A 16,603-nucleotide genomic window follows, 5' to 3' on the forward strand; every position below is an offset into this window, starting at 1 on the left:
GGGCCGCGGCCAATCAGAGCGACGACGCCGCAAGGGGCGGGCCCGGCGGCGGGGGAGGCTGTTTAAAGTGGCGCCCGCAGCGCGCGAAGGGAATGGCGGAGCCGGCGGACTATCCCCCCTTCCAGCTGGGGAAGCCCCGCTTCGAGCAGGTACCGTCACCGGGCGGCGGGACAGGGACCGGCACAGCGGCGGGTGCGGCCCCTCATGGCCCCCCCCCTCCCCGGGGGGGCAGAGCCCCCTCCTCTCCCCCCCTCGCCTCAGGCTGCGCGCTGATTGGTCAGCGGGACGCCTTCCATTGGCTGGCGCAGCTGTCACTCAGCCGCGGCGCCCCGCCCCTGACGCGTCCCGCCGTGCCCCTGTGGCGCGGGGGGGGTGGGCGCGCGGTTGGAGGCGCTGGGGTCGCGGGTTCGAGACCCGGCCGGGGAGGGGGGGAAATCGGGGCGGGGGTCCCCTGGTGTCACCCTTCGGTGTCACTCGCGTGTCCCATGAGGGGCCCCAGCGTGGCCGCCTGTCCCCGGGTGTGGCGCTGTGAAGCTGGGCCCGGCCCCGGTAGGGGTGGCTGAGAGCCCAAGGTTGTGTGGAGGTGAGGGGCGAGATGGTGCCCGAAACCCTGAGGGGTGGGCGCTGGACCCCCCCCCCCCCCCCCGCCGGCGTGAGGCGGTCCTGAGTGGGGCGATGAGTCCGTTAAAATTAAAAACATGAAGCGTGAGGGAAATGTGGAGTTCTTGTTAATTATTTATGGCTGATTTCTGCGAGGGAAGGGGCTGCCGTGAGGGGAGGCCGGGCCTGTGTGGGGCTTGGGGGGGGGTCCCTGGGGAGCTGTGCCGCCAGGATCCTGTGGAGCTTGGTGGCGTTTCTGCCACCCCAGGTCCTGTGGGATAAAAGGCCCGAAACAGCCTGCGCCAATAAACGTGATGAGGAAAGCTGGTGCGGGTTTCGGGGCGGTTCGGCTCCCTCACACACCCTGAGGTACCATCAGGGGCCCTGCCGCGGTGAGGCTCCCACTTTGCTTTTGTGGAGCCGTATCAGACATCTGACGTGGCTCCTGAAGTTCACACAACCCATTTCACGTGTTCCCGATTCCTCTCTGCAGCAGGGTGAGGCTGCCACGAGAAGGAAGGAGACCTTGTGGTTAGCAAACTGCTCGCTAATACGTCCCCCCCAGATTGTGGGGAGACCTCCAAGGAGACTTCCTCCCCACCAGCCACACGAAATCTCCTCAGGACCGCTCTTTGCCAACCCTCTGACTCGCTAATTGCAGGTCCCAAAGCTCGGCTTGACCGAAACCACCCGTTTGGGTGGTGAAGAAGAAGTCCAGTTGCTGCTTTCCCCCGTGGGGCCAGCGCTCGGCAGGTCTGCGTGCCCATCCCGGCCGCCTTACCCCTGGGATCTCCCTTGGGTGCAGGACACGAGGTGGTGCAGGGACCCCCATGGAGCCCCAGATGCCCTGCAGCAAGCCAAGGGTCTGTTTCTTCTCGGCTCCACAAACCCAGGGATGCTCAGGCTGGGGAGACGGAGCCTCTTAATAAGGAGAGGAGGAGGAGGAGGAGACACTACTCCCTTCTAGACACCACAGATGATTCGAGGCACACTTGGCAGCGCGTCAGGCACAGAGTCGGTGCATTCTGTTCATTAAGGAGTGACTGTCACTTGTAGCAACATTTAGAAAATGTTTCGAGGGGTATGGCAGGATGTTAATGATCGCGTTTGAGCGGAGCTGTCCTCTCTCCCCACCGCCACGCCGGGGAGACGAGCTGGGTGCATTTCCACCGGAGGGAACGTGTCCACAAGGCGTCCAGGCAGCCCGATTTGGGGTCTGGCAGCTTTGTGGGGTCGTAGAGCGAGAGAGAGGGTGCCTGGTTGGGTTCTGTGGTCAAATCTGCTCCCGTCGGGCTCCCTGACTGCAGCATCCCGACCCGTCCTCGGAGCGAGCTGGTATTTATTTATTTCCCCACAGGGAACCTCAGTCTCCAGGGCTGCGGGATGGTGCTGTGGAAGAATGCCCGTGTGAGACGCAGGGAGCTGTGTTAGGCAGCTTTGTCCTTGCGAGGGTAAAAAAAAAAAAAAAAAAAAAAAAAAAAAAAACAAGGAAAAGTTGTGTGCTAGGAACAAAAGCCTCGGAGAGCAAACTCGGTGTTCTGGGGATGTGGTTCGGAGGAGAGGAGGCGATTTCCTTCCCTCGCTGAGAGCCCTGGTTAGGGACTGGAGCAGCATGTAGGGCAGCTGATGGGAGGCACACATCCCCAGCGTCGCCCTGGCACTTGTTTCCCCTTCTCCCACCTCTTGCTTTGCAGCTCACTTGTTTTTCCTGCTCTTCAGGCAAGTCGCATCTGTCAAGTCACATTTGTGGTTCCTTTGCTGGGAGCAGCTTTTGCCTCCCAAGGGAAGCAGGTTATTTTTAGGTGAAAGAAGAAATAAGGACATTAGGCTTGAGAATGTGTGATAAGGGCTTAGTTTTCTGACAAGTCGTTTTAATTTGTTAATCGTACTCTTTTTTTTTTTTCTTTTAAAAAAAAAGGATTTGCTAAGAGCTCCCTGTCTTGGAGCCAAAACATCAAACGCAAATTCCCAAAGCTCCAGCCCGTAGCCCAGGGCTCCTGCTTCTTCCCAGCAGAATAAAAGCCTTCTTCCCCAGCAGAAGAGCTGAGGAAACCTTTCCAGCAGAGCCCTCCGTAAGGTCTGGGCGCAGCGGTTCGCCAGACAGCGGTGTTAACTCATGCAGGCAGGTAGTGCACGTTCAGCCTGGGGGTTTTTATTGGGGTCAGCCCCCTATAAAGCGTCACGAGGCTGTCCTGGCTGGTGCGGGGAGGGCTGCAAACTGCACACAGGGAGCCGGGCAGGAGGTGAGCTGACTTCCCGGCTGAGGTGAGCGTCCTCGACGAGTCAGACGTGTGTCATCCTCGTTGCAGAGCGATCCTGAGATCCTTTAGGGGAAGGAGAGGGAAATGAAGAGGTGTAAACTTGTGGTGCTGCCATGTCAGCGGCGCGCTGCTGTCAGAGCCTGAACCTCGCAGATATTTCACGTGTTGGGCCTCGCCACGTGCTCATCTCGGAAACATCTCGTAAGGGTGTCAGTGCTGAAAGTCATCCTCTCCTCCCGCAGGCAGCGGGAGGACCTCGTAGGATCTTCCGCTGGCTTTTCTACATCTCTGTCAGCCAGGACTGGATTTTCAAGAGGGAGTTTGCTTGTCTGTGTCCTGTGCTGCAGGGTGTACACCCCGCTGGGCTCCCAGCACCCTGAAACCCCTCGTTGAGACCCCCTGGATGAGCGAGCACCTGTGGGTTGGGTAGGGTTGGGCAGAGTGCCCCCTTCTTTAAAGCAAGGTGATGAGACGGGTGCTTGCTGGGGGTCACTTCCACTTCTCTCCAAATTTCTAGAGCCTGCAGGAAGTGTTTTGCTTCTTCTAGCGTTTGTCCTGGAGTCAGCTGGATGCAGCACGGCGCCTTCGTGGAGCCGGAGCTGTAAGGCGCTGCCGTGCCGTGGCAGGGAATTAATATTCCCAGAACTTCATCTTGCGCGCGGGCCGCTGAGAAGCGGTACCAAAATAGCCCCGGTTAATCCCAGGAAGTTTGTGTTAGGCGGTTTCCCTCCCGATGACAGCTTACTACGACAGACGTTGCAGGAATAAAACGGCGAGCGAGGCGCTGGGGGTAGCCGGGAGCTGAAGGTCAAGCTTCTGCAAGCTCCGTCCCTGGAAATAATCGTGTTGGGGAGCAACCATCCCGAGCTGTCGTTGAAAGGCAAGGCGTGGAGGGAGATGGAAATTCCCTGCTGTCCCTCGTCGGATGATGGCAGGCACAACGTGGCACGGGGTGATGGAAAAAGGGTCAGGTAGGGGAGAGGAAACGAAGCGGTCCACGGAAAAAGAAGCAGTCCAAGGCAAAAGAAGGCACGGTGGAGCAGGGAATGGCGCTGAGCGCTCCGGCGTGCAAATAAATTGAATTCCCTCCTCTTAGACCTTGCGATAATTAATGAGCAAGTGTTTGCCGGAGCCTGGTACCGGGTCGTAGCTGGGGGGAGAAGGGCTGAGCCGTGGCTTGGCCACCTGAGCTGCAGGAATAACAGGGTTAGAGAAGTGTGATGACTAGGAACTGAAACCCTCTGCTTCTCCAGACATCGGGCTCCTGTTTTCCCAAGGCCGGGGCTTTCGGTGAGGCATCCCTGCTGCAGGAGCCCCAGGGTGGTGTGGCGGTGTCTGCCCTGAGCTAAGTTTACACTAAATGTTGCAGAGATCTTAAAAAAAAAAATAATAACTAGAAAAGAATAAGAAAAATATCTCCCTAAAACGTTTCTGAATTGATTTCTTCCAAGTGTTTTAAATCAGCTCGCTTTCCCGGTAGGGGCTTCGCCTCTCCTCTTAGCTGAGCCAGGCTTTTATTCGCAATTAAACTCGATGCTGCTACTGTAGGAAGGCAGGGAGCGAGCAGGCAGTGGAGAACATCAGGGTGTCCGTGGAAGTTAAGGTGCTCAGGAGGTCTCTGGGCTGGGTGCTCGTAGCCCTACCGTGAAAAGCAATTCTTTGTCTCCGCTGGAACCCAGCCGTTCGTGAAGGCTTCTTGTCTGTGCTCAACCTGCAGGGCGGTCTGCTGTGGTTTTGGCTCTTCGTGTCCTGCTCATCCTGCAGAAGCTTGGTGTCTGGAGGAAAGGGTTTCAGATTAGGGCTGCAGTTTGTGCTGCTTTTCACCCAGCAAGGCACAGAGCAGCGACCCCGAGGTGTCAGGTCTGGGACCTCCAGCCCTGGTGCTCCCTGTCCGAGGCTGAGCTTTTTTTTTTGTCTTCTTTTTTGCATTTTTCCTCCCCAAGTGAAGCGTTGTGATTGTGACAGAGCCCTCCTTGCGCACGCATGTGAGGGGGAGAAGCAGCAAAGTGCTTTTTACACCAATTAAATTCTATTTTTTGTTGTTGTTGTTGATTAACAGAGCTGCTCTTTAAAATCCTGGCCCGGACGTGGGAGTAGCTGAGGTTTAACGCAGAATCGCCTCCTTTGAAAGGACTCGGATGAGAGACAGCGGGGCGAGACGTCTGTAAATGCCTCCCTTTGTGTGTGTTTGGGGGACGTGGAGCACCCAGACCCGGCGGGGACACCGCAGGGCCCCCCCCAGCAGGGTGCCCAGCCCCACGTCCCGGCGGCTGCTGCAGCTCCCCCAGGAGGAGCCCCCCCAAGCTCTGGGCAGCCTGTGCCAGGGCTCCGGCACCCGCCCGGCCCAGCAGTGCTGCCTGAGGGGCAGGGGGAGCCGCCGGGGCATCCTCCCCCTGCTGCAGGGCTCCTGCTGGTTGGGGGCAGGAGAACAGGGCTGGGAGGGTTTGCCTTGAATTGCTGTGCTGGACAGTGCCAGAATTCCCCTTGCAGGAGATTTTTTAAGAGTGGTTTTTGCTTGCAAGCAGCTCAGGAATAGGGAGGAGGAGACACAAGCTCACCGTGAGCTCTTACACATGCAATTGCACAATTCAGGAGGAAAGCGGAGGCTGGGGTGACCGGTCGGGTCTTGTTGCCTGCCGTGGGGCAGGGAGGAAGGGCTGCAGGGCAGGGAGGATGGGGGGCTGTGTCTCAGCGGGACTCTTTTTGCATCCCTGGTGATCAGAGGTGTTCCCGAGAGCTGGTTTCTGCCTTGAGCTCAGCTCAGGGTAGAAGCACCTCTGCCTTCCCACCGCCCCTTCTTCGCAGTAACAGTGGGGCGAGGAGAATTTCTTCATTTTTCCACTTCTTTTACAAGTGGGGGTGAGGAAGCACGTGCTGAACAGCCCTGTTTGCCAGCGGGAAAGGAGCTGCTCCTGGGTGAGCTCGCACTATGAGGAGCTTTGGGATATCTGAGGAAGGGCCACGGTGGCCAAACTCTCCCAGCAAGTCCGCAGCACGACACCCGCGGCTTGCAGCGATCACTTGTCGGGTCCCAGTCTGTCCTTCCAGAGCTTTTCAGGAAGAAGCCAGGAGGGTAACACAATTTTCCTTCAGAGAAAGCCCCGCAAAGCCAACCAGGAGCCTGCAGTGGGAAGACGGGAGGAAAAGGACCTGACTGTGCCATCCGCGGACCCTTCCCTTGCTTTGGGGCTTGTCTGACCACAGAGCAAACTGGTTCAGGCACCACCTGGAGAGGGATCCCTCATTTCGGGGTGAGACCTGAGGCATTTTGGGCTCCCCCGTGAGACCACCGAGCGCAGAAGGACGGGGCAGTGGGAGAGGGGAGAGGAGCCGTGGCAGCGCTCGGCCCCGCACCGCTGCGAGGTTTTTGTGCTGAAAAATCAAAGCAAGGTAGCGAAATGCCAAGCTCAAAAAGCTGGAAAGTACCAGAATTAGCGTTAATTAAATCAACGCTAATTAAAAACCACTAGGCTTTTTTTTTTTTTTAATTTCCTGAAGTTCTGTGAAGCTGTTTGTGCTCAGTTGCAGGTTTTTTTCTTTTTTTTTTTAGTGCAGGACACGGGAAGACAAACGGCGCAGAGCTCTGAGAGCGGGGGGCTGCAGCAGGGCCGGGGGGAGCTGCCTGTAGGGAGGGATTCCTGCCCGAATCAGTCAGCAGCGTCACCGGTGTGCCTCTGTGCTCGACGGTTTCAGCGGAGGAGAACCAGCAGGCTTCTTAAAATGCTGCCGGGCTGTGCCCGAACGCCATTCCCACACCGCGTCCACGTCCCAGCCCTTTATTTACAGCAGCTCCTGCACTGCACACGCAGAGAGGTTTGTCTCCCCGCGGCCGTCGTGCAGAGGCATCCCGAAGCTCAAGCGCGTGGAGCTCCACGTGGCCCTTCTGTGGACATGCCGAGTGCAAATCCTGCTCGGGAGGAGCTGGGGGAAGACGACCGGCCCCCAAACCGAGCTGTTTGTCTGTCCTTGCCCACGCCCGGGCTGCTTGGATGAGGGTTTGGGCTGCGGAGAGGCAGCCCCGGCACCCAGCCCACGTCTGCCTGCGTCTGTAGGAGTGAACCCGGACCCAAGTGATGCTGCCCTCCGGGTGTGAATTCAGTGCAAGCTGCTGGAACCCGGCTCGATCCCTGGGGCCTGGACCTGCACCCGGGCTCAGCACCGGGCTCTCGCCCTCCCCTTGTCTCTGCAGCAGCTGCCTTGCTTTGGAGAACATTTCCCATTCATTTTTTACCCTTTATCAACTTTATTCCACCCGGTCATCAGTTATTCTTCTCCCTAGACCGTGGGGATGCTGGGAGCAGGGAGGATCGCCTGACATGAGCGTGGCGGGGTTGAATGCAGGTTTTTTCCTCTCGTTCTGTAAAACCCCACCAATTATTTTGTTCTGTATGTGGTTCAGTGTGGTGTCTGCAACGCCTGAACGTTCTGCAGGTTGGAAACATATTTAATTGGATTTTCTCCAAGCACGCAAATGGGAAGGAGCCCAAACCATAAAGCTTTGATTGTTTTTAAAATCGTTAAGGTTCGCAGCCCGTCTCTTGCTCTGCGTTTGTGCAGGTTGGCACCGTGAAACCCAGCCCTAATTTAGCACCTGGCCAGTTCTGTAACGAACCTGAGGCGTGGAACTGGCTTTGTGCTCAGTCCCGTCGCTCACCTGTCCCGTGAGGAGTGGGATGAGGAGGAGCAGCTCACGGCGGCGCTGAAGACCCCACGGGCTGGGGCTTCCTTCGGCAGCACCGCCAGGTCTGGAGCCTTGCCTGGACGCTCCCTGGGCACGAAGTGTGGTCCCACGGGGAAGGCCAAGCAGGCAGTGCTTCTTTTTGGGAAAGAGCAGAGGTATTTGAGCAGCTTGCTAGCATCCCTTCATTAAAGCATCTGTAGCCTCTTCGGAGCAACCCCGGGCTGAAGTCTCCTCCTTCCAGACCTATCGTTATAGTGAACAGCTTTTCTGCCATTGCTGTTCAGTTTCTACTTAGTTGTGCGGAGGAAATAAGTTATTTTTGCGCAGCAGATGAAAGGCAGTTTCTAACGGAACACATTTTGTTTGTTCTTCTCTTCCAGACGTCGTTCTATGGCAGATTCAGGCACTTCTTGGACATCATCGATCCGCGCACTCTCTTTGTTACTGAGGTAAGGTGTACGCTCCTTGCTTTCTCAAAAGCACTCTTTATTGGACAGGTTTGGATTAAAAACAATTTCCCCCGTGAGCAGCAGCGGGAAGGAAGCCGGGTTTCCCGTGGCTTTGTGGCCGATTGATTGCCCGGCCGAGCCCTGATAGGGCTGAGCAGCAGCTTGCTGTAATCAGCCCCTGGTGAATCCACACCGCTCCGTCTGCCCCCCTCCCTCTGTGTCTGCTGAGCCCCTGAGCTGATCTGACCCAGTGCCACTCCTACAAATGTTAATGGGAAAAAAAATACAGGTGTGCAGAGGAGAGAGCAAATCCTAGGGCTTGGTGCAGGACGTGAGCTGGGTGGGCACAAGCCGTGGGCTTCCAGTGGCTGCTCAAGAAGACCTTTTCTGAGCAGGGTGTAGTAGTTTTTCCTTAGTGATGATCCTGTTTGTACCAAGCTTTAGAGTTCCTGGCCTGTTTATATTTCTCTTAGTGCTGTCCAGCGTTATTGCATTTCTCCGCTTTCATAAAATCACGAGCTAGTTGTCAGAAATCCCTTAAAGACCTGTTTCTGCCGGACATTTGAAATCCTGCCTGTTGGCCAGAATTTTTTCTTCTCTTTCTCTTTATTTTGCCTAGTTCTCAGAAGCTGGGAGCTGATCTGTCCACTACAGCCAGTGATGGACTGAGTCCAGTTCCTTACACACTGGAGGGGGGGGGGAAGAGATCTGCTGTAACCTTAAATAATTATTTTTTTCCCCAAATCAGCTAGCTTTTTTTTTTATTATTATTATTTTTTTCAAAACCACAAGGCTAAAATGCGTTGTGTAGTTCTGAGTACCTTTGGGATGGGTGCTCAGGAGAACTGCAGACGATAGAACCGCTGTTTTACACCACCAGGCTGAGGATTATACTGCCGTTTGTAAAAGCCCGGGCTCAGATCAAACAGGAAATCAGTTTTCAAAAGCCCCCATCCTTGATACAGAGCTCAGCCTGGGGAGGTGGCCTCTTTGAAAAGAACACTGTGATCTCGGAAAGATGCAGTCAGCCCTCGTGTGTCATGAAAGGAGTGAACGAAAATCCCAAGCTGAGGATCCAGAGCGCTTTGCAGGTGCTAAGGCTCCTGTTTCGGGAGGGTGTGAGCGCACAGGACAGAATCCCAACCCGTTAACTGCCCGTTGAAGGCTTGGTGCTGCTGTTCCCGTAGCAGAAACTCCGTGTTAAGAGCAAGGCGGTGGGTGGGGGAGGCGTGAGGGCCTGGGAATCCTGCCCTTGGGGGGAGGCAGAGGCTGCTGGGTGTAACTTGTCAGCCTTCTCTCTCCGTTTCCATGCTTTTGATTCTGAAATTCAAAGCCGATGCAGAGAGCCTGCGCTACCGAGTGCTGCTCGTCGGAGTGACGAAGCGCGCATGCGAAAGGGAAGCGGAGGTTGGAGAAGGGAGAGAAGCTTTGACCATTTCTGTAATCTGCTGGGGATGCTAATTAAGCGCCTAAAGCCGGTGGGGAAACAGGCTCAGAAATACCTGGGTCTGGAGAAACAAACACCGCTCTCTGCCCGGGTTAGCATGCGCTGGAAAGCTTTGCGGAGCTGTGAGCTTGCAGCACGAGGTGAGCACTCTGCTCCCCAGCCGGCTGCCCCGGGGCACACAGCGTGGGGCAGGACGTGCTGCGGCTTTTCTGGGAGGAACACAGGTCGTGGGGCTGCACCAGGAGGTCTGGTGGAAGAGAGGTTCTTCTGGCGGGATGAAAGATGCACGTGGTCCTGCCCACCTTTCTCCCCGGCATCTTTTTGGTGTATTTTATTATACAACAGGTTGTTTTGGTGCTCTCTTTTTGGAGGGTAGTTCTGCCGGGTGAAGATAATCCATCCGCTGCTGCTTGGATAAATCTCTCTTAGTTGAGGAATGTTTACGCGTTCTAATAATCCTCATTCTCCAATCTCCATCTGAATCTATGTGTTTCTCATTATCTTTAAGGTGGGTAACCCACGACACCCAAACCAAGCCCAAACTCTCAGTTTTTACACGGACAAAACGCAGAATTCTCAAACCTCCCCTCTTGGGTGTCCCTGAAGAGGGGAGATCCGTTTGAACTCGATCGAGTTAGCGCTTCTGCTCCTTGCGGTTACACTATAGGTTGGAGAAAATCTCGTGTGTTCCCATTCGGGGTGGATTTTACGCTGTAGCTGTGGTGGTGGGATGAAAAAGCTCTAGTAGTCTGAGCACTGGAACTTGGTCTGGCCCCAAACCATGTCCCTGTGCTTCACTATCAGTTCTGCTCCCGGAATGAAAGCAGCTCGGCCTGGATCCTGGCAGGCTAACCTTTTCCCGTGGTTTCACAAGAAATCATGATTTTCTTACTCTCAAAGGGCTGAAGCTCTTCCGCATTTGAGGGCGATTGCCTCTGTTCAATATAAAGGGGGTCGTAAACTCGGGTAAGCGATCTGCGAGCTCGATAACGGCTCTGGGCTTAAACAAGATGGGCCCTCCCTTAGCTCAGCTGCCTGCTTTTCTACCTTCCCCCTGGTCCCTTTTCAAACTGTTGGAAGTTTTTTGAAGGGATTGGTGAGGTTGCAGGTGGAGGGCCATCGGGTGGCATAACTTAATTTTTCCAGATATTCTCTCGGCACGATTCTTCTTAAGAAGGTGAGACGCGAGGAAAAAAAAAGAGGAAAATCGGAGTGGTCCTTTTTCACCCTGGAGACAACTACAAAAATCCCAGTGCCTCAAGGAGTCCCAGACCCCAACCAGAACCCCAGCAAACAAGGGAGGTTTGGTTTCCTTCTCTGGGGTCCAAAAATCACGGCTTTGACATCCGTGGTCTTCAGGAATGGCTTGGTGGCTGCCCAAGGAACGGAATACCCTTGTTTTTTTTCCCTTGAGGGTTTGGGTTAATAACAGCAGTGCTTCCTGAGACCCTCTGCAGTGCATTTTGTGAGGTCTACGCAAGCCCTTCCTTCCCTGGGGAAGCGCCTCGGCCAAGCAGACGTCAACAGCTGGGGCGCGGGAAGCACCTCTCCGAACACGCAGGCTGCCTTGCCGGGCTCCGAGTGTCTGATCGCGTGCTCCAAAACGCTTCGCGTGTGTCCGCGGGGAGCGGAAAGCTGTTTGGTTTCACTCCATGATTTGAGTGGCAAATTAAAATCTACAAGGGTTTGATGAAGAAGCAGCCGCTGACGGAGAGCTCCTTCCCCTGACAGATGGCTGCATCGCTCAGGCCCGGGGTTCTCGGGGAACAAATCAGTTGCTGTTTGTCTTGGAGGAGCTCGCTGCCGAACGGGGATAAAAAAGTAGCTAAATGAGTCTCTAATGAGAAGGGAGGTTAATCCCAGGGAAAAGGCCGGGAAATGTAATAATATTTTTTTTTCCCCGTGTCCTTTCTTTAATTGCTGCGTGTTGCATCATCGCATCCTACTGGTGGCTGCGCCCTGGGGAAGGATACGGCGATTCCGCGGGGTGGGAGAAACCCAGCACGGCGATATCACGTATAATTAGTCTCAGTGACAGTCCTCTCTTACTCACGTGTTTCTTTCTAATAAAGCAAATTCTTATCTCGGTTAAAAACTTCCCCGTCTTTTAGAGGTTCTTAAGCATCCATCCTCAAGGGACGCGTGCCAAATATCGGGGTATTGAAGTCTGAGCTGACAAAAAGCGGGGCAGGGGCAGTTGAACACCAGTTCCCTTGGGTTTATATTTAGGGGTTTCTGGTAGAACTGTCTGTAACTCACCTACCCATTCCACTCGCTTTCTAACCCCGTAGGATGTTGCAGCGGGGCACCAACCCTGTGTCAGCACGGCCTGTGCTCTGTAAAGAGGACGTCTCGTGCGCGAACCCATCTCCTGGCCAGCTTTCTAATGAAATCATTTATTTTGCAGCTGCAGATCTGCAGGCAGAAAATGTGGCAGTGCCGAGGTCAAGCCCCACAAGGCCTCGTTGCTGCGACCACGAGAAACCCCTCGGTGGGTGCGACGCCCGCTCCCCAAACGTGTGAGGTTAAAACGATTGGAGTCGTGCTTTTAATTGCTCCGTAATTAAGGTCCATCGGGAGAAGCAGTAGGGACCGGCAGATATTTTTACAAGGCCAGCTTATCCCATCTGACATCAGCCCGGACAGCCTGTTAACGCTCGGCGGGAAGCCCGCGGTGGGGAAAGCTGCGGATCTGATAACGATTCAAAGCCAAAGCGAAATGAGAATGAAACCGGGCCGCGTGTTATCTGCTCTTACTTCATCTCATTGTTCAGAGCATAAATCTACAGAGCGCCGAGCATCTTGCATTCCCATATTTGGGTTTAAAATGGAAGCAGGATTAGATGTATGTTATTTATACGAACGATACCTTCTTACTCAGCAGATTGACTGTCTGTGTTTATTCAGTGTCACATCTGCTGGCTCTACTTGAACAAAAAGTTTCTGGCTCCTGTTGTCTGTCACTGTAGATCCAATACAATAGGGCCAGCTGGAGTCAAGTCTGCCGTATGTATCATCCGCAGAGCAGTGAGACGGAGCCGGGAGCTGAGCTGCTGATGGCAGAGCACAGCTGGATTCCCGAATCCCGCCTTGAGTTTGTGGCGCTGGTGGCCAGGAGCCTCTCTTGCTTTGGATCGAGTGCCAAGTAAGTCACGGCTGGTCGGATCCTGAGCTCGTGGGTAGGCAGCGGTCAGCGCGGGGCTGGCACCAGCAGCAGCCCTGGCCAAGCAGAGCGAGGCGCCAGCTGTCCCGGCGAGCCCTGTCCCATCGCCGCGTTGTGTCTTGAAAGGCTGGAGTGCAAAACTCGCCTCTCCCTCTGTTGATTCTGTAACAGCAATGTTGTAGTGCTTCTGGCATAATGACTGTTATTCTGGTCTCTCTGTGCACATATGGGGTTCTGGAGGCAGCTCTGAGCCATGTGTAGGCATCAGCTGAGATCCAAGAGGAGAGGAGGCGCAGATCTTGGAGACGGAATGAGCGTGCCCTCGCGCACAGGGGGCAAGGTGAAAAAACAGGAGAAGAGCTCACGCGCTGGAAGGAGGGACCCAATGCACTTGTCCTCTATGTCACCACAGCGCTGAAGCCATGGCCACGAGGGACTTGGGGATGCCACCGACGGATTGCTGGCGGTGGCCGTCTGCTCAGCATGGTGGGGGGCTACGGTCCCGCTGGCACCTTCGGGTTGGTTCTTTCTCCTCCTTTCTTTGGAGCACCGAAGTAAGCCCCTGATGATGTGATCCTTCAGCAACTCGCTCTGCAAAGACCGATTCTTCTCCCGATGGAGTCCTGCGAGTGTGTTGTGGGCAGTGACCTGCTGGGTCAATGCCTGGTGCCCTGAGTCAGGGCAGCATGGGTTGCATTTGTTCTTTGCTCTGAAACCTCGGGGTTACAGCGGAGCTAGTTTAGCCAGCCTGAGCCAGGGACTGGATTTTGGCCCTGCAGCCAGCTGGTGAGGCTTGTGCCGTGCAGCTAAGTTCTCTTACTCCCCCAGAGGAGCCTGCTGGCAGCTCTCCTGGCCCGTGGTAACTCCCAGACCGCTGCTGGGGATTGCTTGGGAGAGGGATGGTTGGTCTGAATCAAAGCCATGCTAGAGATGGTGCCGACATCCGACCAGGACTGGTGTTTGTTGGCAGCCTCACGCCTGAGCTCTGGCTTCTCTAGAAACGCAGCTGTAACCATAAAACCCAGGCTTGTGGGAGCCCAGGGCACGCTTATCAGGGACCTGAGCTGTAGCTCCCAAGACTTTTTGGGGCTGTTCCCATGTGAGGCAAAGACTGAGCCCTTCCGCAACGAGGTGCTGTGCTGGGTGGTGTCCCCCAGGTGGGTGGACGGGGCTGCGGCGGCGGGGCACGAAGAGGGGAGTTCGTGCGCGGCTGAATCGCTGAACCCGGCGGATCCCTGGCACCGCTTCTGGGCTGGGGTTTGTGAGAAGGCTCCCCGGGTGCAGATGGTGCGTCTGGCACCCTATTGTGAGAGCTGAGACCCCGTAATCCACCACTAGCAGTGCTCTAGTTTTTACGAGGACAGGGGTATGAAGGCAGCGATACATCCGAGTAAAAACTGTGGTTGCACTTTTTTTTTTTTTGAAGCGATGCTGTAAAAATCCCAGTAACACTTCTTCCTACAGATATCAGGAGAAGAAGCAAGCAACAATAAATATTGAACCGGGAGCGTGACCTTGTAGGCAGACCTCGTTTTGCCCTTGTTAAAAGGGAAAAGCAGTGCCGTCCTAGGCACTACCAACTCTCTTAACAACGATTCCTCGTGCTAAAAGCCAGGGAGGGGAGCTGCTTGGCATCCTGCACGCAGAAAAGTCCCCGGGTTTTTGTTGGTGTTGGGTTTTGTCGCTGTTGGTTTTTGGAGGCTTTAGTCAGAAGAGCGTATTTGGCTTTTCTAGAAGGGGAACGAGGCAACCGTGCGTTTTTCCCTAACGGAACTTTGAGGCTGAGTTGTTTGCTGAAAGTATCCCCAGACCTCTAAGCTGCGTGGAAGGCAGCTCCTTCGCGGGGTCCTTGCGTTTAACGTTTTTGCTCGCTTTCTGCACCGATTTTTTTTTTTTTGGTAAGCCTCGGGAGCCGTCAGCAGCGCTGGCCTGGGACTTGTCTTTGAGAAAGTTCCCCTGAGCTGAAAGGGGAAATTCATGAAGACGGCGATTTATTTTTTTTTTTGAAAGCGAAATCGGGCTTTTTTGTTTTCTGTTTGTTACCACACCAAACAAGATGGGATCTGGCCAGGGTTGTTATAGTAACTACGAAGATTTCCTCAAGAGAAGGAGAGAAAAAAATAGAACCCAGACCCATTCATCTCGTACTCCCAGTTTTTCATTCAGAGCTACATGCTGTTCTGTGTAGATAATTTGCAAGACACACAGCGTAGGTAATTTCAGCGGCGGAAAACCGTACCGATAATGAGCCCAAATGGCTCTCCAGAACGCGGGGCTGGCATCGCTGCTTGTTCTCCCAGCTTTGGAGGCGAGGAGGGTTGTCTTCCCCGGGTCTGCAGTCGTTAGGCAGGCAGGTGGCTCTGGCTTTTCACCTCTGGATTGTCGGAATATCTAAAATCCGATGTTCAGTTGTGTTTTATTGGTGTTGGGTGAGGTAATGGCTTTTCCTACGTGAGCTAATGTGGGATAACAGCCATGGGGCTGGTAAGACGAGGAGCTACCAAGAGCTAGAGGAGGCTAGCGTCCTGTTATGGCCTTGTATAGCTGTTGCTCTTCCTACAAATAGCCTAAAAGCCCTATTTATTTTTCACGGTACTACTTTGCTTCGCAGTTTCATGGTGACCAGCCCGTGCTCTTGCCTCTCATGGTTCATTTCCAGCTCCCAAGGACCTGGCAGGACTTGGGGCCAGCCCAGAAGTGCTCGGCCACGCGGTCATGCCGTTGGATCTCATCCCAGGTGTTCATTTCTCAAGGCCAGCTCCTCCTGTACGAGATCCCCGTCCTTCTGCAAGAACAGCGCATCCAAGCGCTGCCTCCGTGGGAAATGCCATCTTAATTCATAACCCTTCCTTTCTTCCCGATGTTGAGCATTTGCCTTAAATCCTCTTAAAAGGGAAGAGGGGGCTGAGGGATGCTGAACGAGCAGCTGGAAGAGAAATGCCCTGAAGATGGCTGGGTCCACAGAAAGCTCGTCTGCCTTGGCTGAAGGCAGCAGGAGGCTGGGAGGGTGGCTGCTGCTTCTGTGCCAATGGTGAAGCTTTTATATTTAAAATCGTTCTTTGTTGGGGCGAGGCAGAGGGTTTCTGCTCTTTTTAGGTGAACTGGGTGACTGCCTAGCCTTTGAAGAACAGGGAGGTTCTCGAACTCGCTCACTACTCATCTCCAGTACCCTTTGTGAAAGCTGGAGGAAAAAACCCACGGCCACCACAACCCCCCTGGCAGTTTTCTGACTTTAATGCCCCGAGAAAATGGGAATAGAAGAGCAAAAGAAGCTCTTGTGCCTGCTACTGAAACACAGTCCGCATTTGGTCTTTGCTGTCTTCCCTGGACGTCCTTTGTGCTCTCCGGGTGACCTGGAGCCCCTCGGGGTGTGATACAAGTCGAGGATGACGCCAGGACGTGAGTGGATCCACGTCGTGCCTGGTGAGAGCAGCCCAGGTCACCTCCTGAAGGGCACGTGGCGTGGTGGAGAGCAAGGAGGACGAGCAGCAGCTCTTCCCACGGGGCATCTCAGGCACGGCATGGCTGAGGGAGCCTGCTCAGGCTGAAAACACAGAAATCAGGCAGAAAACGGGGAAACTGTCACTTGTTACATGTGTGGAGTGACACCGGAGAGCCTCGGGTGGTAGCACTCAAACCTCCAAGCCCCATCTCTGAGGCCAGGAGCAGGTAGGAATGAACTCTGTAGGGCTGGACCCGTGTGATGCTGAGGCTGCGAGCTCAGCCCGTGTGAGATAGACACGGATCCAGGGGCAACGCGCTCGCCCCGGGACGTGAAGGAATCACCACTTTTTCCCTGGTGTGCCAGGAGTTTTAAAGACAACAGTCACTCACGAGTCGCCGCTTCCAGGCTGCTGTGACTGCTGGCGCTTCCAAGGAGACCACAAAGGAGCCTTTGAAGTTTGGATGAAAGGCAGAGCAGGAGTCTCCTGCAGCCCTCCCGTGCACGGCGCCACGTACGGAGCCGGAGGATGCTCGCCTTGCGCCGTGGCACCGCTGCGC

At 55.0% G+C, this 16,603-nt stretch overlaps 1 protein-coding gene across 3 annotated transcripts in view; it reads left to right on the forward strand.

The window, feature by feature from the left end:
- The window catches only part of SFXN5 (sideroflexin 5), a 76,946-nt gene continuing 60,343 nt past the window's right edge, over positions 1–16,603 (forward strand). For 2 of the 3 annotated variants that reach the window (XM_035326077.1, XM_035326078.1), the window contains exons 1-2: positions 2–149; positions 7,923–7,991. In XM_035326077.1, coding sequence (XP_035181968.1) covers positions 93–149; positions 7,923–7,991 — 126 coding nt within the window. In that variant the 5' untranslated portion in view covers positions 2–92. Of the gene's footprint in view, positions 150–7,922; positions 7,992–16,603 lie in introns of all 3 variants that reach the window. The other variant, XM_035326076.1, reaches the window with a different exon arrangement.

The sequence above is a fragment of the Oxyura jamaicensis genome, chromosome 4 (genome assembly GCF_011077185.1).
Source record: "Oxyura jamaicensis isolate SHBP4307 breed ruddy duck chromosome 4, BPBGC_Ojam_1.0, whole genome shotgun sequence".
NCBI classification, from domain to species: Eukaryota; Metazoa; Chordata; class Aves; order Anseriformes; family Anatidae; genus Oxyura; species Oxyura jamaicensis.